The 27,722-nt window shown below is 59.5% G+C and overlaps 1 protein-coding gene across 1 annotated transcript; it reads left to right on the top strand.

Annotated features, from left to right (window-relative positions):
* Positions 1-1,092: 1,092 nt before the first annotated feature.
* Positions 1,093-25,829, top strand: SCUBE3 (signal peptide, CUB domain and EGF like domain containing 3). Its single transcript, XM_029069316.1, is given in 24 exon segments — positions 1,093-1,262; positions 9,382-9,504; positions 9,863-9,988; positions 10,191-10,325; positions 11,397-11,522; positions 11,692-11,808; positions 13,232-13,279; positions 14,799-14,915; positions 16,478-16,600; positions 16,700-16,816; positions 17,204-17,326; positions 17,414-17,530; positions 17,635-17,757; positions 17,955-18,071; positions 18,687-18,775; positions 18,777-18,852; positions 19,527-19,730; positions 20,059-20,220; positions 20,365-20,532; positions 21,075-21,236; positions 21,512-21,709; positions 22,309-22,461; positions 22,691-22,770; positions 23,596-25,829. Coding segments are annotated over 24 exon segments (3,051 nt in total). The 5' UTR covers positions 1,093-1,165; the 3' UTR covers positions 23,746-25,829.
* Positions 25,830-27,722: the final 1,893 nt, after the last annotated feature.

The raw sequence follows: 27,722 nt of genomic DNA, 5'->3' as shown, positions 1-27,722 counted from the left end.
CCGGTCGGGCAGGGAGGGCAGCGGGGGCAGGACTGGCCGGACGGGCAGGGAGGGCAGAGGAGTCAGGACTGGCCGGATGGGCAAGGGAGGTCAGAGGGAGCAGGACGGGCAGGGAGCGCAGGGAGGGCAGAGGGGGCAGGACTGGCCGGATGGGCAGGGAGGGCAGAGGGGGCAGGACGGGCAGGACTGGCCGGACGGACAGGGAGGACAGCGGGCACAGAAAGGGCAGGGAGGGCAGATGGGGCAGGACTGGCCGGACGGGCAAGGAGGGCAGAGGGGGCAGGACGGGCAGGGAGGGCAGAGGGAGCAGGACTGGCCGGACGAGCAGGGAGGGCAGGGAGGGCAGAGGGAGCAGAACTGGCCAGACGAGCAGTGAGGGCAGCGGGGTCAGGACTGGCCGGACGGGCAGGGAGGACAGAGGGGCCAGGACTGGTCGGACGGGCAGAGAGGGCAGATGGGGCAGAACTGGCCGGACGGGCAGGGAGGGGAGAGGGGGGCTGGACTGCGAGGACGGGCGGGGAGGCCAGAGAGGACAGGGCGAGCCCGGCCTGGTCCGGTCGCATCGATCCACTGATGGCACATGTTCCCGCCGCTGACCTCCCGCTCCGGGGGGAAGCCGTCTCCATGGCGACCGGGCCCGCTCCCCCAGCGCCCGATTGTAAATTCCTGCAGGCGGCCCGGGAGGGGGGTGGGCGAGAAGGGGAGGAGGAGGAGGAGGAGGAGGAAAAGGGGGAGGAGGGGGCTCACGCCGGCCTGGGGCCCCGCGGGCAAGGAGAAAGAAGAAAGCGGAGCGGCGGGCGAGGGAGGGGCGGGGGGGTCGGGGGGCACCGGGTTGGGGGGGGAGGAGGAGGGAGAAGGCGAGTGCGGGGGTCTGGGGTCTGGGGGAGGGGTCTGGGGAGGGGGCGGGCCGGCCCCTTGTCTCCCCGCCCCTCCCAGGTCCCGCTCGGGGCCCGCAGGCTGGCTCTCCCCGCAGCCCGGACCCGCCGCGCCTATAAAGGAGCCGCCACCGCCGCCGGCTCCAGCCCGGGCCGCCCCCCGACCCCCCGGACCCCCCGGACCCCCCGGACCCCCCGCCCCCAGCCCCCCGCCGGCCCGGACCCCCGCATCCTCCCCGCGCGCCGCGGCCGGTCCTTGTCCTCGTCCTCCCCGCGGGCCTCGCCGGGCCATGGGCTCCCGCAGCGGATGCCTCCTCTCCCTCCTCTCCCTCCTCTTCCTCCTCCTCCTGCGCTCCCGCGTCGCCCTGGGGACCAGGAGCGGCCCAGGTAAGTGCCACCGGCCCGGAGGGGCGTCCAGTCCGCAGCACCCCCCGGAGAGAGGGGACACCCCCATCCCCCTAGCCCGGGAGGGATCGGATCAGGCCTGCGGGTGCGGGACGGGGGGAGGTGGGCGAGGACCCCAGTCCCTCCATCCCCACCCCTCACCAGGAGCCTGTGTCCCCCCTTGGGGCTGCACTTCTCTCCCCGAGGGTGGCTGGCCCCCTCCCCTCGAGCGGTTGAGTGTGTGTCTCCCCCACTCACCCTCTTGAGACCATATTCAACCCCCCTCCCTTCCCTCTATTCAATTTATCCACTCCCCCGTGCGGTTTCACCCCCACCCCTTCCCCTGCAGAAAACCCAGCGGGGGCTGGGTCTCGGATTGTCTCTATCTGTTGCCGAATTATACATTCCAAGCGCTTAGTACAGTGCTCTGCACATAGTAAGCTCTCAATAAATACTATTGAATGAATGAATGAATGAATGAATGAATGACGTAGAGGGGGCCAGGGTTACTGGGTCCTTTGAGCTGGGTGGATCAGAAAGTCCGGCCCCCCTGCCTCCAGGTAGGATGCTATCTGGCTTCTCAGAGCTGGCCCTGTTCCTTTTGGGACAACCAGCACCCCCGACCCCCACCCACCGAGGAGGGGAGAGGAGTTTGCTAGGCAGGGGGGCAAGGTCCTTCTCCAGCCACCCTGGACCCACTTGGCAGGGTTTCAAGGTTCTTGCCTTCTCAGCTGCAAAATGTTGTGAGACAATCGTAGGAGGGGGGCCGAAGGGGTGAGGGGTAGAGCGGGCACGGAGGGCCGGAGGGGGTTGGGTGAAATTTCACTTGGGGCACTGGCCTGGGATGGTGGAGGAGGGTCTAGAGGGAAGAGAGAGGATGGAGAATTTGTCTGATTTTGGAAATTCCCTCTTCCTCCTCCTTCTTTTTGTTTTTTCCTTTTCATGGTATTTGTCAAGTTCTCACTATGTACCAGGCACTGTACTAAGCACTGAGAAAGACGCATGATAGGTTGGACACAGTCCATGTCCCACATGGGGCTCACAGTCGTAATCCCCATTTTACAGATGAGGTTACTGAGGCCCAGAGAAGTGAAGTGACTTGCCCAAGGTTACCCAGCTGACAAGTGGCAGAGTGGGAATTAGAAATCAAGTTCTTCTGACTCCTGGGCCCGGGCTCTATTCACTAGACCACACTGCTTCTTGTATTGATTTACCGGGCCCTCTTTAGGGGTGGCCCTCCTGGACACCAGGCTGGAGAGATGTGATGCCCCAGCTGGGCACACCTTTGGCCAGTCAGACTGGCCCTTTCCCCACAAGCCCCCAGCTGGGAAATAGAAGCCAAGGCTGGAAGGGCAAGGTAGACTGGGAGAAGACAGCTGGAGAAGTCCCCACTTGGTCTGGGCAGCCCCAGGGCCGGGCAACCCTCCGGCCTGCCGTGATCTTGCCGCTGTGACCCAAGGGTTGGGTCGGGGTGTGGATGGCACCGTCCAAGGGCTCCCACCTGCTGCGGGAGCCGAGGCCCGAGCTTGCGAAGGGGAAGACTGAACGGGTGGATGGAGGGGGCTGTCAGCCCACACCCGCCCATCTTCTCCTCGGCCTGGCAGCCGGGCCCCGCGGTAGTAACTGAGACCCGAGGCGGAATGCTGGTGGGCTGGGGCTGTGGGACTTGATGCTCATCCCTTGATTCCTCCAGACTCTGCCAGCTGAGGAAGCCCTGTGGCTCACCCAGAGAGCACGAGTCTCAAGTAGTCTCCTTTCCACTCCCAGTAGGAGCCAGCCAGCTTGGGTACCCATAGAACAAACTCCCCTGAGTGGCAAATCTGAGGAGAGGGGGCAAGGCCCTCCCTCTCCGCCTGTCACTGCCACAGCTGCTGCCCGGGGAACCAAGGGTACTACCCCACGGCTGCTGGGCAAAGGGGATCCTGGTCCAGGGTGGCCTGTCTCCTTCCAAGGTCTGGAAGCGGGGGGGAGGAGCCTGTGAGCAGAGCTGGAATCCAGTGGGGTCACTACAAAGAGGGCAAGCCTTTAGGAAACAGGAGGGGAGGTGGGAGCCGGGGGCAAAGGGAGAAAAATCCAGGAGAGGGTGGGAGTGTGAAGGGGTGGTATGTGGAGCAGGGGTGGGGGGGGGAGAGCGTGTGTGTGCATGTGTGTGTGTGTGTGTTTAGATCAGGCAGACTGGATAACCAAGATTACTGGTTTGCCGAAGAGCTAATTTGCTTTTTTTTGGTCACCATAACCCTGGGCCTTGTGTAGGCTCAGGTTACTCAGAGTGAAACGGTCCCCAGCAGAGGAAACACCGCCCTGGGCTTTGGTTTGAGGTTTTCCGCCCTCATCCTCTTGGAGTAGGCTATGGGCACTCCAGCCCTTCCCAAACACTGTCCCTAGGGCCACAGATTGGTGGGGAGAGGGCAGGAGTGGGGTCGGGGCTGAGGAGGGAAGCAGGGAGGGAGCTCCTTTCCAAGACCCTGAACTTGACTGAAGATTTTCTGGTGCATCTTCTCAAGGTCAAGACCCAACTGTGGGCAGATTTGTAGGTCTCTGGGCCAGCCTCACCCCGTCTCGTCCCCTCAACACCCCAAGTGCCCTCTACTTCTGTCTGACCTAGGATCTGTCCCCCTCTCCGGCTCATCTCTTCCCCCTCCCCGTGCTCTGGATTACCAAACCGGCGTTGTCTTCTATTTCAGGCCTGGTTCCCCCCTTCACCTCACACAATTGCAAAAGCCAGCCAAGCCCAGAGCTGCTTGCCCTCAGAGGAGCAGTGCGGTCTAGCAGAAAGAGCCTGGGAGTCAGAGGACCCGAGTTCAAATCCCAACTCTGCCAGTTGCCTGCTGTTTGGCCTTCACTTCTCTGTGCCTGAGTTTCCTCACCTGTAAAAATGGGGATTGAATGCCTGTTCTCCATCCCACTTACAATATGAGCCTCATTTGGGACAAGAACTGTGTCTGACCTGATTAATTTGTATCTACTCCAGCGCTTAGTACAGTATTTGGCACATTGTAAGCACTTAGGAAATTCCATCATGATTAAAAGCAATTTACCCTGGAAGCAGAGTCACAGATAGGCAGAGGGCAGCCAGCTAGGGACTTGGGGGTCACGAGTAGTGGTGGAGAGCAAGGGTCTCCTTGCAAGCCGCCTACTTCTGGCACACAATCTGCCTGGGGAGAGAAACATCAGTGTCTCCTGGGAAAACAACCTAGACTGGATTTTCCAGAATCACTCCCAGGGGTAAGCAATTGGAAAAATGCTCCTAGAGAGCCGGACCCTTTTAGCCTCCCAAATTAGGAGGCCCCAGGGGCTCAGAGAAGCTCAGGTCAGGAATGAAGGGCCAGTGGCAGCAAAGGAAGGCTCATGGTGGAGCGGGGGGCGGGGGGAGGGAGTGATAGGGGGCCTCCTGTCTGGGGAAGCAGCATGGTTTAGTGGATAGAGCACGGGCTGGGGAGTCAGAAGGTCATGGGTCCTAATCCTGGCTCTGCCTCTTGTCTGCAAATCACTTCACTTCGCTGCGCCTCATTTACCTCATCTGTAAAATGGGGATTGAGACCGTGAGTCCCACATGGGATAGAGACTGTGTCCAACCCAATTTACTCGTATCCACCCCAGTGCTTAATGCAGTGCATGGCACATAGTAAGCGTTTAACGAATACCACTATTATTATTATTAGGAGGTTTGAACAGAGCTGGACACATAATAAGAGCTAAACAAATGCCATCATTATTATTAAATAAGATGTCACCTCTGACAGCACTGGGGATTGGAGAAGGAGGAAGGCAGAGGAAGAGGACACTGACGGAGGTGGAGGGGTGGACCTCTGTGAGCTTCTGGGGGTACATGTGAGTGCATGTGCACATGTGTGCTCGCGGGAGTATATATGAGCCTGGGAAAGAGGGGCTTTCCAGGTGTCTGGATGGGATAGGGACCACCAAGAGCTCAGACTGGAGACATGCCCGCCAAACCCAGACAAGTCCTTCTGGAGTCAGACATAGGGGCTGGAGGAAGGGCATTTGACTTCTTTCTTCTAGAGAGGGGTGGAGCAGGAAAGAAGAGACCCAGTGGCCTCTGGTATCCCCTGGCTTGAGGACCAGAGCCAGGCTGGCCCAGGATCTCTTCTTCACGGGGGAGGTATCCATGAGAAATGGATCTCGAGGTGTGGGTCAGTTTGGGTCAACCCAGCCCTTAGGACCCCAAGGAGACTGGTCAACCCCTTCCCTCCTGCCCCCTCTGAAGATTTAGGGCTCTCTTCTATGGGCTTGGGCTAGAGGCCTAGTCTCATCTAGATGCCCCACCCCCACTCCTCCCACACCCATGGGGCAGATGCTGAGGGAGAGACCTCAGAAGGGTGCCGGTTCAGCAAGGGTGCAGGCTCTGCTAGGCCCTCACTGTCCCAGGGGTCAGCTGGAACCCGTTCAGATGGACAGAGTTTTCTGTCGTTCTCAGGATCCCCTCTTCTCCCTTCTACCACCACTGGGACAGACCAGAGCCAACCTAAGGGGAACGCTAGAATCGAGACCTGCCAATGGCTTGGCTTCCCTAGCCTGCTTTGCTGGAGCACTGGCAGGCTGAGCCAAGAGCAGCTGGGATCGTTGGGGTGTTGGGCAGGGGAGGAGGAGAACGGGGAGGAGGGATGAAGGGAGGGAGTGTGCATGGACTGGGGAGGTTCAAAATGTTCAAGGTCTCCAGGGTGAGAGAACTCTCCATCCCACCTTAGGCACCCAGCCCAGTGTCCAGAGGACCTGTATCAATTCCCCCTCTCTGGCTCGAGGCATGGAGAGCTGACCCCTGGACCAGCCCGAGCAGATGAGGGCCCCCTTCACCAACCGGGGCCTGCGGGGGTCCGGGGGTGGAGGGGGGAGAGACAGGAAGCCAGCAGGGGTTTCCAGGAAGGCTGTTTCTCCGCTTGGCTAATTGGCTGGATCTGCGCGGCCTCAGGGAAGAGGAGGTTTGAACAATTATCTTGTGGGTTTGCGCTTTGTAGAGCTGCATCCCACTCAATCGGACCAAAAAAAAAAAGGTCCACTCTGGGGCCTGGATTACCCGGTTGGGATAATTGCTCAATCTTTCAGCCATCAGTAGTGTCCTCACAGGCCAGTCCTGACCTAGACTCCAAAATCCAGAGCCTCATGGTCCTCAAGGGCTCTCCATTCCTTCTTCATCCACCCCGGAGATCAGCACAAAGGAAATGCCGACTGATGGTTCTAGACCGGCTCCGAGCTGCTGAGTTAATCCCTGTAGACTGGGGTTTTTTGTCCAAGGGTGGTCTGACTGACTCGACTGACAGTTCTCTCCATCTGTCTGCCCCTTCCCCCACCGGGGAATGAGTCTGTGAAGGTTCTGGAGCTGGCCCTGAGCCCCTCCCCCACCCTCACCTTCCCGGGGCCATAGCAGGATGGAGGGACAGGGCTGGGGGCTGGACAGGCCGGACTTCCTCTCAGCCCAGTGCCGGCGTCAGGGTGCCTGGGGCGGGCCTCCAGCCTGTGGCTCTACAAATGTCTCCCCTGTCTGCCAGGCTCCCTCCTCGCCAAGGCTGAGATTTGCTCCACACAGATTCACGTCACAAGAGGAATTTTCCGCTAGAAAGATCCTCGTCCGATAAACGCCTGGCCCTGGGCAGCTCTGGCCACCGAGTGGATTTGGGGTTTCCAGAGACTTGGAGGGGTTCGGGTTGGTTTCTAAGCGGCAGCAGGGCTGGGTGGGGTCAGCCAAACTCGGAGGTTGGGACCCTCCAGGGTCAAGGGAGGACAGGGCAGGCTGGCGGGAATTCCTTGAGCAAGCCCAGGTCCTTGCTGACTGAACTGGAACTTTGGTTCCCAAAGATTGATCACCTCCCTGGGGGCCGAGGGCCAGGCAGGGGGAGGGAGAAAGGGCCTCGGGCCCAGCTGAGCCAGACTGGCAGATTGGGGAATGGCAAAAATTCCCAGCGCAGTCCTCGCTGGCACCAGCGGCACCTTTGTGATGAATGCTACTCTCATAGCCCGGCCTCCTCTCTGACCCCTTTCTACCCTCTGGCCACTTTCCCTTCCTGAAGTGGGGCTTCTGAGGAGGGCAAGGAAGAGCACAGGCCCCTCAGGCTTGACCCTCATGGTCTGTCTCTGGCATCCTTCCCTCCTGACCCCCTTCCCAGGACGTGGCTGCCGTGCCTCAGCCGCAACACAGTCTCCTTCAAGCTGGCGTGAGGAAGGAGTGGTGGCCCTTGGCATTTGACGGTGTGGCGGGAGACAGCCCCTGCTGGTAGCCTGGACACTTGGCTTCTTGTTCCCATTAAGCTGCTAAGTGCAACTGGGCGAGTCACCCGCTCCAGCCTTGGTTTTTCCCCGTGAGCCCAAGCCCACCTTCCTTTGCCAATGGTTTTATTTGCAGGATTACCCTGCTATGGGAAGGGAGAGCCTGGGAGACCCCTGTTTGGTGGCTTTGGTCAGTCCAGCCAGGCCACACAGGGGGCATCTCCCTCCCTCCTCCACTATCCTCCCCCGGCCCAGCTGAAGTCTAGGACCTGGACTGTACCCGGGAAGGGTTGGACTTGGCCTCTGGGTCCTTGGCAGCCTCTTCTCCCGGGGAATTCTGAGGCCTCTCTGGGGCTGCCGAGTCTCCTTTGGCAATGGATTAGCAGTGGACAGAGGGTGGGGGGAGGTGAGAGAGGGAACTGGGAAGGGGAAGGGAGGAAGTGGGGCTGGGGAACCCATCCTCTGACCTGCTTTCAGGCAATTCTCTGCAGCGGAGCATGCCTAGGGGAAAAAGCACAAGGATGGCAGTCAGGAGACCTGGGTTCCAACCCCAGCTCTGCTACTCACCTCCTGTGTGACCTTGGGCAAGTCACCTAACTTTTCTATGCCTCAGTTTCCTCATCTGTAAAGTGGAGATGAGATACCTATTCTCCCTTCCCCTTAAACTGTGAGTCCCATGTGGGACAGTGTCTGATTTTTTTTTAATGGAATTTGTTAAGCACTTATTATGTGCCAGGCACTTTCTAAGTGCTGGGGTAGAGTCAAACAAGCTAATCAAGTTAGACCCAATCCATGTCCCAAAAGGGGCTCACAGAATCTTAATCCCCTTATCATTCATTCAATCATATTTATTGAGTGCTTACTATGTGCAGAGCACTGTACTTAGCACTTAGGAAAGTACCACGCAACAATATATGGTGACATTCCCTGCCGATAAGTTTACAGTCTAGTCAGAGGGGAGACAGACATCAATACAGGACCAAAGAAGTTAGGTGACTTGCTCAGGTTCACACAGCAGACAAGTGGTGGAGCTAGGATTAGAACCCGGGTCTTTCTGACCCCAGGCCCGTGCTCTAACCACTAGACATCACTACTTCTAATGTTGAATTTGCCCCAGTGTTTAGCACAGCCTTGGGGGTCAGAAGGACCTGGGTTTTAATCCCAGCTCCACCACTTGTCTGCTGTGTAACCTTGGCCAAGTCACCTCACTTCTCTGTGCCTATTAACTCATGTCTGAAATGGGGATTAAGACTGTGAGTCTTGTGGAACAGGAACTTTGTCCAACCCAATTTGCTTGTATTAACCCCAGTGCCTAGTACAGTGCCTGACCCATAGTAAACGTTTAATGAATATTGCAGTTACTGTTATTAGTATTACAGTGCATGGCACATAGTAAGCACTGAACAAATATCAAAATCAGAAGCAGCGTGACTCAGTGGAGGTCATGGATTCGAATCCTGCCTCTGCCACTTGTCAGTTGTGTGCCTGTGGGCAAGTCACTTAACTTCTCTGTGCTTCAGTTACCTCATCTGTAAAATGGGGATTAAGACTGTGAGCCTCATGTGGGACAACCTGATTACCGTGTATACCCCAGGGCTTAGAACAGTGCTCTGCACATAGTAAGCGCTTAATGAATACCAACATTATTATTATCATTAATATTAATAGGGAATGTAGATTGGGGGAGAGTCCACACTGCTCCAGTGGGCACCGCTTCTCCATCTGGGCCTCTCTGGGGTGGCACAGTGAAGGTGCCAGCCTTCCAGGTCCCTGCCAGTCTCTGATTCTTCTGCTGGGTCTGTGCCCGGAGCCAGGACTCAGTCCCAAGGGGAGTCTGTGCTTGGGTAGAGGAAGAAGGAAGCACTGGGTTCCGCTGACGGAAAGCCCCTTTGCCCTCTGACAGATGTAGATGAGTGCGTGGAGGGCACCGACAACTGCCACATTGATGCCATCTGCCAGAACACACCCCGGGCCTACCGATGTCTCTGCAAGTCTGGGTACAGCGGGGATGGCAAGCACTGTCGAGGTGAGGGGGAGGGACCTAAGGTAGTGGCATGCAGGGGGTGGGGTAGGCCCAGACTGGGCTGGAGGGGGACGTGGGTAGGGGGCTTGTGGTGGGTGAGTAATCCCAGACTAGGAGTCAGAGTCTTGGCTGGACTTGAGGGCAGGGTAGGGCAGGTAGGGTGGCAGTTTTGGTGGCAAGTAGAGAACCAGGAGGGTTGAGGGGAAGATATCCATAACCGAGCAGGCAGGGTTTCTGGCTCAGTCCTTCTATCTGCGAACCATGGCCTTGGACTAGCGTGAGCAGAGCGGGTAGAGGGGCCGGTGCTTGGGGCTGGCTCGGCGGTTTACATGGCTGAACTCCCATGTCCCCACCCCCACAGACGTGGACGAGTGTGAACGGGATGACAACGCGGGCTGCGTGCACGACTGCGTCAACATCCCTGGCAACTATCGCTGCACCTGCTACGATGGCTTCCGCCTGGCGCACGATGGGCACAACTGCCTGGGTGGGACTGAGGGTGACAGGGCATGTGATGGTGGGGGGGGGGTGGCGGGACAGGCGGCGGGGGCCTGTTTGGGGAGCTGAGCCCCTCCCCTAACCCTCGGCCGATCTTCGTGGGCAGGCGGGGTTGCCAGGCCGGGTTGGGGAGGCAGAGGGGTGGTCCTGGCCATCCCCATCTACCCGCTGACCCGGCCGGGCACCCCCAGATGTGGACGAGTGTGCGGAGGGCAATGGAGGCTGCCAGCAGAGCTGTGTGAATGTCATGGGCAGCTACGAGTGTCGCTGTCGAGACGGTTTCTTCCTCAGTGACAACCAGCACACTTGCATCCAGCGCCCTGAAGGTCAGTCTCGCATGGGACCAGTGGTGGGCTGAAGGGACGGATTCCGTGGGCCAGTGGTGGGCCGAGGGGACGGATTCTGTGGGGCCGGTGCTGGACTGAAGGGATGAATTCTTGGGGCCGGTGGTGGGCTGAGGGGTCGGATTCTGTGAGGCCGGTGGTGTGCTGAGAGAAATGGATTCTGTGGGTCCAGTGGTGGGCTGAGGGTACGGATTATGGCCTGACCCAGCCCAGGATGATGGGATGAAAGAAATATTTGAGGTTTAGTCCTCCCAATCATGCATTTTTTTAAAACATTTTGTTGCCTGAGGGCCTGATGGCCTGGTGCTGTGGCCGGAGGCAAGATCTCTACTTTAAATATCCTACTACCTTTTGGGCATTAGCCCTGGCCCACATCTCCCACCTTCCAACCACCCCTTCCTGTGCCCAGATCCTCCTGCCCCGACTGTGCCCCAGGCCTGCTCTGTCCCTGCTCTGCCGCCTCTTCCCACTGCCAGCCTCAGCCCAAACATTCTGAGGCCCCAGTTTCCCACCTCTATCTCAGAGAATAATCTCTGAGATTCCCCTCCCTAACATACTCGCATCCCAGCTCCAGACAGGAGCTGGCCAAGACCAAGGTCAGTTAGAGACTGAAGTTCTGCGGAAGGGGTGGGTCAGAGAGGAGCCTGGAGGAGGTCTCATGTCAAGGGTCTATAAGGGTGTCCACTAGTGGGGGTGGGCATTAGTTCAGGGACCAAGGGGCATTGAGGGGGTGGCGGATGATCTGTGAGGCGCGAATGGGAGGCCAATAGGAATCAATGAGGGTCATGAGAAGTTGAGGATGGGGGAGACCTTGGCTGTGGGTGACTCTCCTGACCCTAGTGAATGTGCCCACCTCTAACCCCCACACCCCAAGACCCCCGAGCAGCTGGGCTCCTATCCGGTGGGCAGTGGATTTTCTAGGAAGGGGTCCTGATTTGAGCCTCTGCCAAACCTGCTGCCGTCAGCGGGTCCGGGCTGACCCAGGGAGCCCTGGCCCACTCCTATTTGTCCTCTAAACCCCCCTCCACCGCCTCCCACCCCTGCCCTCTGCAGAAGGCATGAACTGCATGAACAAGAACCACGGGTGTGCCCACATCTGCCGCGAGACCCCCAAAGGCAGCATCGCCTGCGAGTGCCGGCCTGGCTTCGAGCTCACCCGGAACCAGCGGGATTGTAAACGTGAGTAGCCCCGGGGGGAAATGGCCACATCCTCTCCTCCCAGCTCTCCCTTACCCCCCTACCCTGGGGACCCAGCCTCTCTGGGGGGTTGGGAGGTACAGGTTCAGGAAGCCTGGGCACCGCCCACTCCACCGACCCCCTCATCTCCCTCTTTCCCTCCCCTCCGCAGTGACGTGCAACTATGGCAATGGCGGCTGCCAGCACACGTGTGACGATACGGATCAGGGGCCCAAGTGTGGCTGCCACGTCCGGTTTGCTCTCCACACCGATGGAAAGACATGCATCGGTGGGCACGGGGGAGGCACACGGGGGCAGGGCAGGATGCCTGGGGGCAGGTATGCATGCGTGGGCTGGGTTTGCTGGCACAGGGGTGGGCACAACCCCGGCCATGTAGCGCCCCTGGTTCCACAGTGAGCTGGCCACCCGGAACCAAGAAAAGGCCCAAGGGGGCATGGTGTTGTGGGGTTGGTTGGGGGCGGGAGGGGACTCACCCCCCACAGGGCTGAACTTGCTGCGGCCCCACTCTGCCCCAGGCCGCAGATCGGTCAGGTCCAGCCGGCTCCGGCAGAGCTCTTCACCTTATCTGCTCTGGCCCTCTGGTCCTCCCTGGTTTTCCCTTCTTCCCCCATGACCCCCCCTTTCCCACCCTTTCCTCTCCCCCTTGATTCCCTCCTTCTTCTGTTGGGCTGGATCTCAGCTCCTCTTCCTTCCCTTTGCATTTGGTCCCGACACTCCAGCTGGACCCAAATTGGGGTGACCAAGGAAGTGGATGGAAAAGCCCAACCCAGGGCGGAGGTGGGGGCTTCCCTCATCAACTGCTAATCCAGGTGGACCGCTGGGGCATCAACTGGACCCCTCCCCAAGCGCTTCCAGACTCCACAACCTTTCCACCCTTCCTTACCCAGAAGTTCTTCCTGATGTTTAACCTCCATCCTTGCTACTGCAGTTTCTTCAGGCTGATTGATCCCATTTCCTTTGGTTTCTCATCAGGCCCGTTATCCCTTTTCAGTCAAACCTCAGCATTCAGCCCCATCTCTCCCTCCGAGAATGTGGCTTCCTAGTTCTTCCAGGCAGTGCCTTGCTGCATCCCTGCTCACTAACCTTAGCCCAGCCTTGCTGATTCACATGACCGGGGTCCTCCCTGACCCCCGGGCCCTCTTCTGCACCTATGCCAGTTGCCCAAGAGAGGAAAAAAAGTGAGATTCAGCTGTCCGCTTGGCTCGGCGCTCCTGCCGAAGCTGCTCTCCTCCCAGGATCGCCCGGCTCTGTCCTGAGCCAAGCGCAGAAGTGCTGGTAAAAGCATCCAAAATGCAAGTCCTGCCCCCGGCATCCCTCATCCCCACTCTTCTTGCGCTCCTCGGCCGCACCCCTAACCTCTCTGCCTACCCCGGGAGAGGGGGAAGTGTGGTTAGGAGCAAAGCCGAGTGGCTGGGAGCCAGGACACCTGGGCCTCGGCCTTCCGCCCCGCTGTGCTGTGTGACCCAGGCCGGTCACAGACCGTCTCTGAGCCTCGGTCCCCTCTCCCCCTCCCGGCTCCCAGCTGATGGGAGGTCATGAGGGAGAACAGATGTGTGAGGGCTTTGGGGGTAGAAGCTACAGGCCAGAGTGTGGGTGGGCCGACTTGGGGGGGTTTGGGGGGGGGGAGCTGGGGGCCGAGGGGCCGCGCCCCACCCCTGGCAGCTAAACAGCTTTCTCATAATGTCAAACAGGGGAGCGGAGGCTCGAGCAGCACGGGCCCCCCCAGGCGGTGTCCAACGGTAAATATGTTCGCTTGCTCTCACCCGCTTGCTTTGGAAGGGGCTGACCCGCCGGGTGGGACTAGTCACCTACCTCGGGCCCAGCACCCCCCCGGCTTCCCCGACTTCCCAGGCTGTGGCTGCTCTCTGCCCCCACCCTGCAACTCCCCCGGGCAGGCCGACGGGAGGGGTGAGGAGGCCGAGGGACGCCTGGGTCCCTCTCTCCCCAAACCCCTCACACTGCTTGCTCCTCTCTTTAAGGTCGGGCCTCCCTTCCCTTCCCACTCCTTTCAGCTAAGGGTTTGACCGTGACCCAAGGCCACCATCCCCTCTGCCTATGAGCCGCCTCTCCTCACTGTCCAAAATTGAGATCGGAGTGTTGGAGGGGTCAGGGTCAGCGTCAGTGTCTTCCAGGAGGCAGAGTGCCACCAACCCAGGCCCAACAGGAAGTGGGGCTGTGTCTCTCTGGTCTTTCTTGCCCAGGACCCCTGCATGTACCATGGGAAGCTATTCCCCGTCTCACCTGGCCTTACCCCTGGGACAGGCCAGGAGCCCCTCAACTGCGTGGAGCTATGCTAGAGGGCAGAGGCATAGGTCCTGGCTTTCTGCCCTCCCCCGCCCCCCGCGCCTACTCTGCTCCACCCAGTCACCCAGAGGACCGAGCAGCGGGGTAGACATTCTTAGGTCTCGGGAGGGCAGAGAGAGGTAGGAGGGTCTCAGCCAGTTCTGCCTTCAGCCTCCTGAGCGGAGAGAGGCAGGGACATAGCAGGAGAAAGATAGCTCGGAGGGTTAGGAGTTGGGTTATCTCTGAGCTCAGCTCTGAGCCCCGACCCAGGTTGTGGCCATACCCATCGAGGCAAGGGGAGAGAGGGTGAGGACTTGGGCCGGCCCGCTGAGAGGCACAAAGGACTGACGGACAGAGAGAGTCAGGAACACGTAGCCCAGAAAAGAGGAGACAGGGGCGGGCTCTACATCATCATGGGAACAGTCTCCCTTGAGGGCAGGATAAGGGGAGAGAAGTTCATATTGCAGCAGGAAGAAGGGTTGACACAAAGAAGGACTGCCTGTGGGGATGGGGAAATAACTGCAGAAATAGTATTTATTTAACTTTCGTCATGTGCAAAGCACTGTATTGGAGGAGGGTGGGAGGGAGGAGACTGGAAATTGTGTAAGAAAGCAGTTACATGGGCTGGGGCTGGTTTCTGAAGGGCTCCCGTCCATGGAGATTTATTTTTTCAGTCCAGTCCACATTGGGCTTTTGCCTCCAACTCCCTCAACCCCTTTGAGGCAGTGGGTGCAATTCCCACACACCAGTGTCAGAGGGATCAGGGGAAGGGGTCCCTGTTGCTGCGATGGGAGAGGTGGGTGATCAGCTTGGTCTTAGGGGGATAAAAGAGACGTCAAGACCTCCCTGTCCCTGGCCGTCCCCTCCAGGCTGGACAAGCGCTGATCACGGTGGGGGGGAACGGGTCGCCTCGGGGGAGCCAGAGTGGGCGAAGCCTCTGACGACCCCTTCTCCCCTCAACCCTCTCCTGCACAGAGACGTGCGCCATCAACAACGGGGGCTGTGACAGCAAGTGTCACGACGCTGCCACGGGGGTCCATTGCAGCTGCCCCGTGGGCTTCATGTTGCAACCCGACAGGAAAACCTGCAAAGGTGCGGGGGGAGAATCTAAGCGCGCGGTCCCCTTGACGGGCCTTGCTCCGGCCTTGGCCCACGTCCATTCCGATGGCTTAGGATCTGGCTCTGGGCCAGGTCCCGCCCCATCCGTGACCTGACCGCAGGGCAGTTGGGGGGCTGCTCAACGACCCTCCCCTCCCCTGGGATTGGCTCCTGGGAATCCGCCCAGGAGAATTTTCCTTGCCTACTGGCCGGCAGACTCGGCTCCTGGGGAGACGCGGAGGGGCCCAAGGCTAAAAGTAGAGCGGGAGGTAAAATGTGGGCAGGATCCACTCCCATCCAGCGGCCACTCCGTTCTGGGAACTGGAGCTGGGGCAGCCTTAACAGCCGCAGGCCTCTCTGAGCTGACCGGTGCTCCAGTCTCGTAGGTCAATCAGTCGTGTTTATTGAGCGCTTACTGTGTGCAGAGCACTGTACTAAGTGCTTCTAGACTGTGAGCCTGTTGTTGGGAAGGGGTTGTCTCTGTTACCAAATTACACATTCCAAGCGCTTAGTACAGTGCTCTGCACACAGTAAGCGCTCAATAAATATGATTAAATGAATGAATGCTTGGGAGAGTACAGTATAACAGTCAAACAGACACCTTACCGGCCCACAGCTGCCTATTTCCAGGACAGAGATTCCCAGCTGGGAATGTTTCCTTCCCTCGTGGCAACAAGGGGCTGCAGGCCCAAGTGGAGCAAAACCCCGACTTCCCCTCATCCCCAGAGGAGACCAAGAAGCAGCATGAGAAGCAGCATGGCGAACTGGTTAGAGCACGGGCCTGGAGGTCAAAAGGTCGTGGATTCTAATCCCAGCTCCCCTACTTGTCTGCTGTGTGACCTTGGGCAAGTCACTTCACTTGTCTGGCTTCAGTTCCCTCATCTATAGAATGTGTATTGAGACTGTGAGCCCCGTGTTGGACAGGGACTGTGTCCAAACCAATTTCGTTGTATCCACCCCAGTGCTAAGTACAAGGCCTGGCACATAGTAACTGCTTAAAAAATACCACACTTATTATTTTATTATTATTATTCATTCATTCAATCATATTTATTGAGCGCTTACTGGTGCAAAGCACAGTACTAAGCACTTGGGAGAGTACAGTGTAACAACAGACACATTCCTGCCCACAGTGAGCTCACAGTCTAGAGGGGGAGATGGATATTAATATAAATAAGTAGGTAAATAAGTTTGCCAACAATTGTACTCTCCCAAGCGTTTAAGGCAGTTCTCTCTGCCCAGAGTAATAACCTTAAAAATACCACTGATTGATTGACGGGCCTGCCAAGAGGCTTGAGGGAGGGTCAGGTCCCCCAGCGATGAGACTGTGCTAACCACCGCCTCCCCCAATTCACTTCATCATTTTCAGTGAGTGCTCACTGTGTGCCGAACACTGTGCTAAGCACTTGGGAGGGTAGAAGAGAGCAATAAACGGGCACATTTCTTGTCCACAAAGGAGGGGCAGGGGAGTCGGGAGGGGAAAGAGGGGACCCAGGCTCCCCAAGGGAGGGGGAAGCGAGTGGGGCTTCACACCTCTGATCGCCCCGGCCCTGCAGACATTGATGAGTGTCGCCAGAACAACGGCGGCTGTGACCACATCTGCCGCAACACGGTGGGTAGCTTCGAGTGCGGCTGCAGGAAAGGCTACAAGCTGCTCATCAACGAGAGGAGCTGCCAAGGTAGGCCTGGTCAGGGGCGGGCAGCGGGTGACTGTGGCGGGCCCGGCGGAGAGCCCAGGCCCTAGCAGGGCTCCCGCCCCTCTTCTCCTCACCTTGCAGACATTGACGAATGCTCCTTTGACCGCACGTGTGACCACGTCTGCGTCAACACCCCTGGAAGCTTCCAGTGCCTGTGCCACCAGGGCTACTTGCTCTACGGCCTCACCCACTGCGGGGGTGAGATGGGGCCCGTCCTCCTTGCCCTATCTCCCGGGGGCTTTCCCGGAGCGAGGCGGGGAGGGAGAATGGAGCTGTCTGGAAAGTCCCCCATCCCTTTAGCCTTGGGGCGGCCCCTGGTGAGCCTGATCCCCACTGCCCCCTCAACCTCACTCCTGCCTCCCTTTGCCCCAAATCCTCCCTAAGGGCTTCTGGGGTCTTGACCCTGAAACCCAGGGGTGTGGAGCCCCCCGGGGTCCTGACCCTGAGCCCCCGGAATCCTCCCTTACAATGAATCCTCCCCGACAGGGTCCTTGACCCTTGGGACCCTGAGCCCCCCGATCCTGGGGACCCCGCCCCACCCCCCGGTATCTTGACCCTGAGCCCCCCGGGGCCGTGATCCCGTAGATGTGGATGAGTGCAGTATGAACCGTGGCGGCTGCCGCTTCGGCTGCCTCAACGCCCCCGGGAGCTTCCAGTGCACCTGCCCCCCCGGCTGCCACCTGCGCTGGAATGGGAAGGACTGTACCGGTGAGCCTGGGCGGGGTGGTGCGGGACGGGGAGACCCTGGACTCCGGCCCGGCACCACCCCCGCTTAGTGTGCCTTGTCACCCCCAGAGCTGGTGAAGTGCCCAGGTGCCCCTGGGCCCACCAGAGCCACGCTCAGCTGCAGCCGGACAGGCAAAAAGGACACCTGTGCCCTGAACTGCCCCTCCCGTTCCCGCTTCGTGTCAGGTACCGGGGTAGGGGGGAGGAAAGGGGTCTGGGGTGGTGAAGGAATGCCCTCTGGGGCTAATTGCCGGGCAAGGGGTCCGAGCTGTGGCTTCCTTTTACCGAAGAAACCGAGCATAGCTACACAGTGAGCTGCGGGACCCCCAGTCCCCGAGCATCCCCAGCACCCTCCGCCAGAGGTAACAGCAGCAGCAGCGGTGGCGGAAACGGCAATCCACAGCACTGTGCCGGTGAGGCCTGGTCCACCTCGCGATGCCCAGCCCCCTGCCGTCCCCATTCTCCAATCCCTTTACCTCCAGCCCCCTGACACCCCCAGCCCCCCCACTGCTCTCTCCCGGCTCTCCGGCCACCAACCCCCGCTCCCCCTGGACCCCAGTCCCCACCCGCTCCCCTCCTTGCCCTGCCGAGCCTCTGCGGTTCCCTTTAGAGCCGGCGGTTCTGCCTGTCAGACAGCGGGCCTCCTTCAAGATCAAGGATGCCAAGTGCCAGCTGCATCCACGCGGCAGGGGCAAGCAGGATGAAGCGGGCCGAGCCCATGAGCAAGGTCAGGCCGAGCTCCCCTCCCTCTCCCCCCCAAAGCCAGTGACCCTAGGCACCCTTGAATCCCCTCTGCCCCTGAACTCTTTGAAGGGGGATCCCTGCCTAGGCACCCGTAGCACGATGCCCCAGGCACCCCAAGCTGAAAGTTCCTCTGCTCTGGGTCTGACTGCCGAAAGGCTAGCTTGCCCCTGCCCCAACCCGGGGGCATAGAGGGAGAAGGGACCGAGAAGTGGGAGGGGAGCGGGAGGTGAATGTCTGGGAGATGAAGGCCAGGGCAGGGGTCTCTTCTGGCCTCTCCCCTGGGGGCTGGAGACAGGTCTTGGAGATGGAATTTGGGTCTGAGCCAGGCTCTCCCTTAGTGTCAGAAGTCCTAGGGGCTGAGTTTGGGGACTCAGCCGGGTTCTCTCTAAGGCAGAAGGTTCTGGGGGCTGGATTTAGGGGATAAGCCAGGCTCTCTTCTCTAAGGCAAGAGGTCATGGGGGCTGGGTTTGGTGAATCCGTGGGGTTCTCCCTAAGGCAGGAGGTCCTGGGGGCTGGGTTTGGGGTCTGAGTCGGGCTCTTTCTAAGGCAGGGAGGTCCTTGGGGGTTGGGTTTGGGGCTGAGCCCGGCTCTCCCCCAGGGGGGGCTCCCGGCTCCGACTGCCACGTTACCTTCATCCATCTTAAGTGTGACACGTCCCGGAAGGGGCGAGGGGGGGGGGCGGCGCACTCGGACCCTCCCCGGCAAGGAGGTGACTCGCCTGACCCTGGAATTGGAGGCTGAGGTCAAAGCGGAGGAGGTCACAGGTGAGGCCAGCAGCTGGCGCAAACAACTTTGGGAGCGGGGCAGTGGAAATGCTAGGGGTTCCCCTGGGGTGGGGGAGATGACCGGCTCAGCTCCCAAGCCCCTCCACTCCCTGCTCCTGCAGCCCACTTAAGGCCAAAGCTCAGGTCCCTCTCAGCCCTGCTCCCAACTTCAAGTCCTCCTCCACCCTCCTCCACCTCTTCTCCCCCACCCCCGGCGGGTCTGTAAATCATTCATTCATTCATTCAGCCCTGTTAATTGAGCACTTACTAATAATAATTATAATAATTATGGCATTTGTTAAGCGCTTCCTATGTGCCAGGCACTGTACTAAGCGCTGGGTGGATACAAGCAAATCGGGTTGGACACAGTCCTGTCCCATGCGGGGTTCCCAGGCTCAATCCCCATTTTACAGATGAGGTAACTGAGGCCCAGAGAAGTGAAGTGAGTTGCCCGAGGTCACACAGCAGACAAGTAGCAGAGCCGGGATTAGAACTCATGACCTTCTGACTCACAGGCCTGTGCTCTATCCACTACGCCATGCTGCTTCTCTTGTGTGCTACTGTGTGCAAAGCACTGTGCTAAGAACTTGGGAGAGTACCACACAGCAACAAACAGGCCCATTCCCTGCCCACAACAAGCTGACAGTCCCCCTTCCTGTTGCCCCCGACGGCAGCGGGCTGCGGACTGCCCTGTCTGCGGCAGCGACTGGAGCGCAGGCTGAAGGGGGTGTTGAAGACGCTCCGCAAGTCGGCCACCCAGGACCGCTTCCTGCTGCGCCTCGCCGGCCTGGACTATGAGGTGGCTCACAGGCTGGGCACGGCCAGGGAGCGGGCCGAAGCCTGTGGGCCTGGGCAGCATCGTGTGGGGAGCAAGTGTGGTAAGGCGGGGAGGGGCTGGGAGGGTGGGGTGCAGTGGGGCCTCCCCCGCCCCTGAGGATGTGCACTTTCCCTTGGGGCCTCCAAATCCGCCTCCATCTCCTCCCCGGCTACTCGGCTCAGCCTTCCCCAGTCCCTGAGTCTCGCTCTCGCTTGCTCCGTGGCCTCCCCTCTGCCCCCACCCCCGTCCCCTCTGCCCCTCCCCCTGGCAGGCCCTGCCTCCTTCCCCCCGGGCCTTTGTGTCCCCCAGCCGGGGCTTCCCCTACGGGAGGGGCCCCGGCCTGGGGTGGGGCCCCCGGTGGGCAGCTAGCGCAGCCGACTCTCCCTCAGTCAGCTGCCCGCAGGGAACCTATTCCCACGGCCCGACGGGGCAGTGTGCGCCCTGCCCGCCGGGCACCTTCCAGGAGAAGGAGGGGCAGCTATCCTGCGACCTGTGCCCCGGGAGTGATGCCCATGGTCCCCCAGGGGCCACCAACATGACCGCCTGCACAGGTGCGGGGCGCGGAGGGGGGCGGGACCGGGGGCGTGGAGGGCAGCCCCAGGGAGTGTCCTGTGGAGCCAGTGTCCCCCTGCCCTCCGGGCAGGGTGACAGAAAGTCAGGATCCCAGGCGGATCAAGGTCCCTTCTTTTTGACAGGTCAGTGCCCTCCCGGGCAGCATTCAGCAGATGGGTTCAGACCATGCCAGCCGTGCCCCCGGGGCACTTACCAACCTGAGGCAGGACGGGTGTTCTGCTTCCCCTGCGGCGGGGGCCTCGCCACCCGGCACGAGGGAGCGGTATCCTTCCAGGACTGTGACACGAAAGGTATGAGAGTTTCCCCGCCTCGACCCTCTGTCCCGGACCAAGGCTCGACCACGCAGTTCTCCCCAGTTCCCCTGCTCTCTGCCACCTCCTGGCCCCTGGACCATTGCCTAGGCTCGTTCATACCTCCTGAGAACGGCTGAGCTCCAGCGAAGCGGTTTGGCTTTGTGGAAAGAGCCCGGGCTTGGGAGTCAGAGGTCGTGGGTTCTAATTCCGGCTCTGCCACTTGTCAGCTGTGTGACCTTGAGCAAGTCACTTAACTTCTCTGTGCCCCAGTTACCTCATCTGGAAAATGGGGATTAAGTCGGTGAGCCCCACGTGAGACAACTTGATTCGCTTGTATCTACCCCAGGGCTTAGAACAGTGGTTGGCACATAGTAAGCACTTACCAAATACCGTCATCATCATTATCACCATCAGGCTCCCCTTCCTGCTCTCCTGCTCCCTCCACGCTCGCCCCCACGAATCCTGGCCCTCCCAGGCACCCCATCCCGCTAGCCGCCCTCCCAGCCCAAGCTCCCTGACCGTCAGGCTCTCGCCCACAGTCCAGTGCTCACCCGGTCACTACTACAACACGAGCATCCACCGCTGTATCCGCTGCCCCCTGGGCACCTACCAGCCTGATTTCCGCCAGAACTTCTGCACCCGCTGCCCGGGGGGCACCAGCACTGACTTCGATGGCTCCACCAGCGTGGCCCAGTGCAAGAGTACGGGTGCCTGGACCGGAGGGGAGGGGGCTGGGAACTGGGCAGGAGAGGGGGCCGGAAGCCGGGGGAGCTGTGGGGTGGCGGGGATTGGGCAGATGGCCAAGCGTCTCTCCCCCTGCTCAGTCTGGGTTAGAGGATTAGGTTGTTTCCAGGAGGGCCAAAAGGGCTGGCTCCGAAACCTCATGGACCACCCTCCAGCTCCCCTCCGTCACCCCTCTGGGCCCAGCTGACACATCGTCCCACCCCTGCTTCTCTTCCCCCACTGGTGGCCTCAGATCGCCAATGTGGAGGGCAGCTGGGCGAATTCACCGGCTACATTGAGTCACCCAACTACCCCGGCCAGTATCCCGCTGGCATTGAGTGCGTCTGGAGCATCCACCCGCCGCCCAAGCGTAGGATCCTCGTCGTGGTGCCCGAGATCTTCCTCCCACCCGAGGATGAGTGCGGCGACGTGCTCGTCATGCGCAAGAACTGTGGGTGCCCCGGCAGGGGAGGGTGGGGCACAGGAGGTTGGGATCCTGGGCGGGGATGCAGGGGCCGGGGTACAGCACCTGAAGTAGGGGGGCTGCAGTTGCTGCCATTTCCCATGAGTGCGGCGATGTGCTCGTCATGCGCAAGAACTGTGGGTGCCCCGGCAGGGGAGGGTGGGGAACAGGAGGTTGGGATCCTGGGCGGGGATGGAGGGGCCGGGGTACAGCACCTGAAGTAGGGGGGCTGCAGTTGCTGCCATTTCCCCGGAGCCCCTGGCCGTGCTGCTGCCTTTGCTATTTAGGTGCAAAATGATTTTCAGTTAGGAACCTCCCCAGCTCGGCGTAACCCCGAGGGTCAGAGAGTCAGCCCAGGGGGGACAATGACTGCATCTGCATCCTGCACCCCTCCTCCCCCACACCCCCCAGGTTGCCCTGGCAGGAAGCCACCCCGCTGATGGATGTGGTACTTGGCACTGCCACTCCCCCACTCAGGCCCTGTCTGCCCACCTTCCGGTCCTCCCTAGCCCGAACCCTGCCAATTCCCCCCTCCTGCCCGCAAGCTCCCCGACACCGGCCCCCTCGCCTTCCCTTCTTCCCTCCAGCCTCCCCGTCCTCAATCACCACCTACGAGACCTGTCAGACCTACGAGCGCCCCATCGCCTTCACGGCCCGCTCCCGCAAACTCTGGATCAACTTCAAAACCAGCGAGGCCAACAGTGCCCGCGGCTTCCAGATTCCTTACGTGACCTATGACGGTGAGGAAGGGAGCGACCCAGAGGAGAAGAGGGCAAAGGGAAGCCGGTGGGGAGAGGAAGCCGGTGGGGGAGGTGGGGGGAAGGTCAGATGTCCCTGCCAGGGCACCCACTGCTCGAGCCCTGCCCGCTGGGGTGGCCGGGGCCAAGGACGGGGCGAGGCCGGGCCGCTGCCCAGAGCTGCTGGCCCTGAGCCGCTGACCCTGAACGGCCCACCCCGGTACCTCCACAGAGGACTACGAGCAGCTGGTGGAAGACATCGTGCGGGACGGGCGACTCTATGCCTCAGAGAACCACCAGGAGATTCTAAAGGTGGGTGAGGCCCACGGGCTAGACTGATTTGTCTGTCTATCAGCGGCTATTTAGTGAGCGCTTACTGTGGCCGAGCACTGTACTCGGCCCTTGGGAGAATCCAATATCCAGTAGACACAATCTCTGTCCTTGAGGAGTGTTATTCAGTGGGAGAGACACACCAGAGTCATTTAGAGGTAGAGAAACAATGGAGTAAAAAGAGCTGGGAGTTGAGAGTCAGTGCCATGGCGGGGGTGGGGGGAGGCAAGATTCAAGAGCATAGGGGAAGCAGTAGGAAGGGAAATGATAGAGTAGGGAGGTAGATTCATCTGGGAAGGCTTCCTGGGGGAGATGGGATTTTTAGGAGGGCTTCGAAGTTGGTGAGAGTACCGGTCCGTCAAATGTGAAGGGGTTCTGAGGACAGCTGGCAGGTAGGCCTGATTTCCGGGGGACTGGGAGAGAATCTATCATTGGTGTAGTCCACCCCTCGGGAACATCCCTCTGAGCCCCCCAGGCTTGTGATCCAGGTACCCAAGTCCTTCCCCCTCCCCAGGGGCCTGGCATGAGGACTTTGGCCTGCCCTGCTGCATGGGGGAAGCCTGGTCCTTAGAGGGTGGAGCAGACAGCTCTAGCCACTGCCACTTACCGGCCACTGAGCAAGGCCAGGGGCCAGGTACAGCAGCCGAGCTGGGCACCGCAGCGGGAGAAACGGGCCCGGACCCTGTGGCGGGCGGGACAGGTCCCAGGCAGGGGCGGCCGCCCTATCTCCCCGACTTGATCGGCCGGGTGCCGACTGTCAGAGCTGGAGACGTCTGTCCCTCTCTCCCCCCGCCTCCCTCCCCGCAGGACAAGAAGCTGATCCAGGCGTTCTTCGAGGTGCTGGCTCACCCACACAACTACTTTAAATACACGGAGAAGCACAAGGAGATGCTGCCCCGTTCCTTCATCAAGCTGCTGCGATCCAAGGTGTCCAGCTTCCTGCGGCCATACAAATAGCCTCTGACCCTTCCCACCCCAGCCTCGGCTCGGGGCCCTCCGGCTCCCCCCTCCCCACGTCCTCGGGCCCCCTCCTCCTCTCTACAGACTGCACCCTCCCTCGACTCCATTTATGCCTGACTCTAGCTCTGCCTCGCTCTGTCTGCCCACCTCTTTCCCGCTGGCCTCGGGTGGGGAGAGAGGGAGGAAGGGAGAGAGGGAATGGAAGAGCCCAGGTAGGGCCTTGGCCTGTGGACTGCAGCCTGTGGCCCCCCAGTCTTGGCTTTTCGGGGATCATGGGGCCGGGAGAGGCTCGATTTCCTTCCTGGGACCTCTGCTGAAGGTGAGATGTCGACGGGGGCATTGCTGGGATCCTGTTGCCCACCCCCACTCCCTGCCTCAGCCTCCTCTCACCTCCAGCCAGGTCTGTGGGGGATCGGTCCAGCTCTCTGACCTCCCCATCCCTCTCCCTGGCCCGTGGCCTTGCTCTCCCCCCATGGGGGCCTCACTCAACTGGAGGGTAGCAAGTTGAATAGGGAGGGATGACCAGGAGGAACCGGAGCTACTGGAGCCCTGGGGCTTCCATTCCACCCCAGTCGGAGAGAAGCCAAACTCACGATAGGCAGAAAAGTATTTAGATGGGTAGACGGCTGGGAGGCAGCAGCCAAGCCCAGGCCGAAGGCCTCCCCCGTCCCTGGGCAGCATCGCCAGTTTTCTTTAGTGCCTCTTGCTCCCCTGGGAGCCCAGAGGGTGCCCTGGCCCCACAGGCCATGGGCCTCCCCACAGCCCTGCCAAAGAAAATCCTGCTCCCCTCAGGAAGGTACCTTCTGGCCCTGGTCAGTGCCGTGACTCAGATCCCCGGGCTTTCCGGAGAGGGGCACGGAGTCGGGGCTCTTTCTCACTACCTGAGGGAGAACATGGGTGGTGGAGAGAGGCTGGGTTCCCAGCTGGGCATGCCTTTCCAGAGCCAGAGCGAACCCCCAGCCCGTTGTCGACCAGGCTGGCCTGAGGCCCACGGCCCCTCCTACCCTCCTTCCGCCCCGCCTGCTACCCTGTCCGGTGCCCATTTTTAGAATGGATTAGGGTGCCTCTCTCTGCGGCCCTGACAAACTGGACTGTTGCCCCATCTTCTGCCATCCCTCAGGCCCCTCTGTCGGCCACTTCTGGCCTCTGGCCCCCCTGAGGCCTTTAGGTGGCATGGGAGGGACCTGGGCTGAGCACAGAGGGGGCTAGGTTCGAGCTGGGGAGCAGGGGGCAGGGCCCAGAGCGAGCCGGAACCTGGAATCAGAAGGGAAGGGAAGGCTGAGCTATTGGAGGCCTGGGCCGTGCTGCTCTCCTCTGGAGCCCAGCCACCAGACTCAGCCGGGAGGGACCCACCCAGACCTCCGGTTCGGCACTGGCTGGTAAGTCCGGGGCCCTCGCCGAGCTCCAAGCTCCAGACCCTCTCCCCCAACCGGTGGGAGAGGGAGAGTCGGAGGGGAATTTGGCTGGTTGCCTTCCTTTCCCTAAGAGGCGGAACAAGTTTTAGGGCATTTCGGCTTTTCTGTCTGCTGCTCCCCCGACGCCGAGCCCCCGGGAGGGAGTGTAACAGATGAAAACAGCAACGACGCTGAGCCGCCTTCCAAATCTGTTACACCCCTGGAGGGGAACTAGTTTGGGGCTCCCTGTCACTGGCAGGCGGGCAAGGGTGAGGGGGTAGGGGGAGAGGGTGGCCTGCTGATCTCTGATACAGCTGGGCCTGGGAGCCTTGGAGCAAGTGACCTGAACAGATTCCAGAGTTTTCCCCACGCCCGGGTCCACCCTTCTCGCCAGCAGAAGCCCATTAAAGGTAGAAGGAGGCTGGCACAAGGGCTAGCTGAGGAGGCCCCCGCCCCCCAGGTGGGTCGTGGTAGCTGCCCCCCAGGAGCAGTCGTGGTGCCCCGGAGGAGGACTTCATTCATGCAAAAGAATCGCGAAATATCCTGCCGGCCTTCCGCCCCTGGCCTGGGCCACCACTCCCGCACAATCGCCATTAACAGTGACTGTTGCAGTTCATAAAGTTATTTGCACTTGAAAAAAAAAAAGAAATTGTATCTGAACTTGTAAAAAGAAACATTTGGATTTTGTATGGTCTTTTTATTATTATATTGTAATATTATTATTAATTATTATAATTATTAAATGACTAAATGAAACTTCCCTGCCTGACAGCCTCGAAGGATCTCCAACTCCCTCTTGTGGTCATCTCCCTCCCTCGGCCAAGCCTCACGGCCACGTTTTTAAAAATTACATCTATTAAGCGTTAATGAAGTGCTAGGCACTGTACTAAACGATGGGATAGACACAAGCTAATCATGTTGGACACAGTGTCTGTCCCCCTTGGAGCTCTCAGTCTTAACCCCCATTTTAGTCAATCATTTTTCTTGAGCACTCGACTGTGCGCAGAGCGCTGTACTAGCGTGGCTTCAGTGGAAAGAGCCCGGGCTTGGGAGTCAAAGGTCGTGGGTTCTAATGGCGGCTCTGCCCCTTGTCAGCTGTGTGACTTTGGGCAAGTCACTTCACTTCTCTGGGCCTCAGTTACCTCATCTGCAGAAAGGGGATTAAGACTGTGAGCCCCTCATGGGACAACCTGCTCACCTTGTATTCCCTCCCCCAGCGCTTAGGACAGTGCTTTGCACATAGTAAGCGCTTAACAAACACCATCATTATTATCATTACTAAGCTTTTAGGAGAGTACAATATAATAATGATGGTATTTGTTAAGCACTTACTATGTGCTGAGCACTGTTCAAAGCTCTAGGGGGGGATACAAGGTAATCAGGTTATCCCACGTGGGGCTCACAGTCTTAATCCCCATTTTACAGATGAGGTAACTAAAGCACAAAGCAGTTAAATGACTTGTCCAAACTCACACAGCTGACAATTAGTGGAGCTGGAATTAGAACCCATGACCTCTGACTCCCAAGCCCGGGCTCTTTCCACTGAGCCACACTGCTTCTCTGTTATATAACAGTATAGCAGACATTTTCAGATGAGGTAACTGAGGCCCAGAAAAGTTAAGCGACGTGCTATGATCCCACAGTAGACAAGCTGGAGGAGCCGGGATTGGAACCCAGGTTCTTCTGACTCCCGGCCCTTGTTCTATCCATTAGGTCACCCTGCTTCTCTAGCCCACTTCTCCTCTCCCCAAGGATTTTTAGAGATGGAGGCCCCGCTAATACTAGCTCCCTGGTAGCCTGCTCCTGTCCTTTCTGGTAGGCATAAAGCTCTCCCTTAGGTCTTAGTGAAATCGCTTGCTGTTTGGGAATCTAAGCCGTATTGTATTGTATTGTAGATGAGCTGGTGCAAGGCCTGAACCCCAGTGCACAGTAGCTCCATCAAAGAGAAGCAGTATGGCCTAATGGATAGAGCACAGACCTGAAAAGGAGAAGGGCCTGGCTTCCAATCCCGGATCCGCCACTTGTCTACTGTGTGACCTTAGGCGAGTCACTTCATTTTTCTGGGTCTCACTTGTCTCATCTGTAAAATGGGGATTAAGACTGTGAGCACCATGTAGGACAGGGACTATGTCCCAACTGATTACCTTGTATCTACCTCAGAGTTTAGTACGGTGCCTGGCACACAGTAAGCAGTTAAAAAATACCATTTAAAAAAAAAGAAGAGTGGACTTGGGGAGGGGTAGAGGAGGCAGAGGGGGAGCTCGGAGAGGTGTCCGTTCAGAGGAGAAGCCCAAATATCCTACCAGCTAATTGGCCAAGTTCTGCTTACAGCCCTTGGTGCCCCCGGCCCCACAGAATCCATCTTCCTTTTGCCAGAGTCCACACTACAAAGGAACAGGTATCATCACAATTGAGTAATTTGGGGGCTGAGAACCCTCTCCCTGGTTCCCCGCCCCTGGGCCCGGGGCCTCTCCTCCAGCCCTGTCCAAACTTGTACTCAAAACAGTCTGATCCCAGGGCCCCACTCAAGTCTGCCCCAATCAAGTCCCCATCCCTTCTTTCAGCCCCTTTTATCTTGTA

This window comes from Ornithorhynchus anatinus, chromosome 7 (genome assembly GCF_004115215.2).
Source record: "Ornithorhynchus anatinus isolate Pmale09 chromosome 7, mOrnAna1.pri.v4, whole genome shotgun sequence".
Lineage (NCBI taxonomy): Eukaryota > Metazoa > Chordata > Mammalia > Monotremata > Ornithorhynchidae > Ornithorhynchus > Ornithorhynchus anatinus.
The sequence above is the reverse complement of the archived record's forward strand: the minus strand, read 5'-3'. Positions and strand labels throughout refer to the sequence as shown.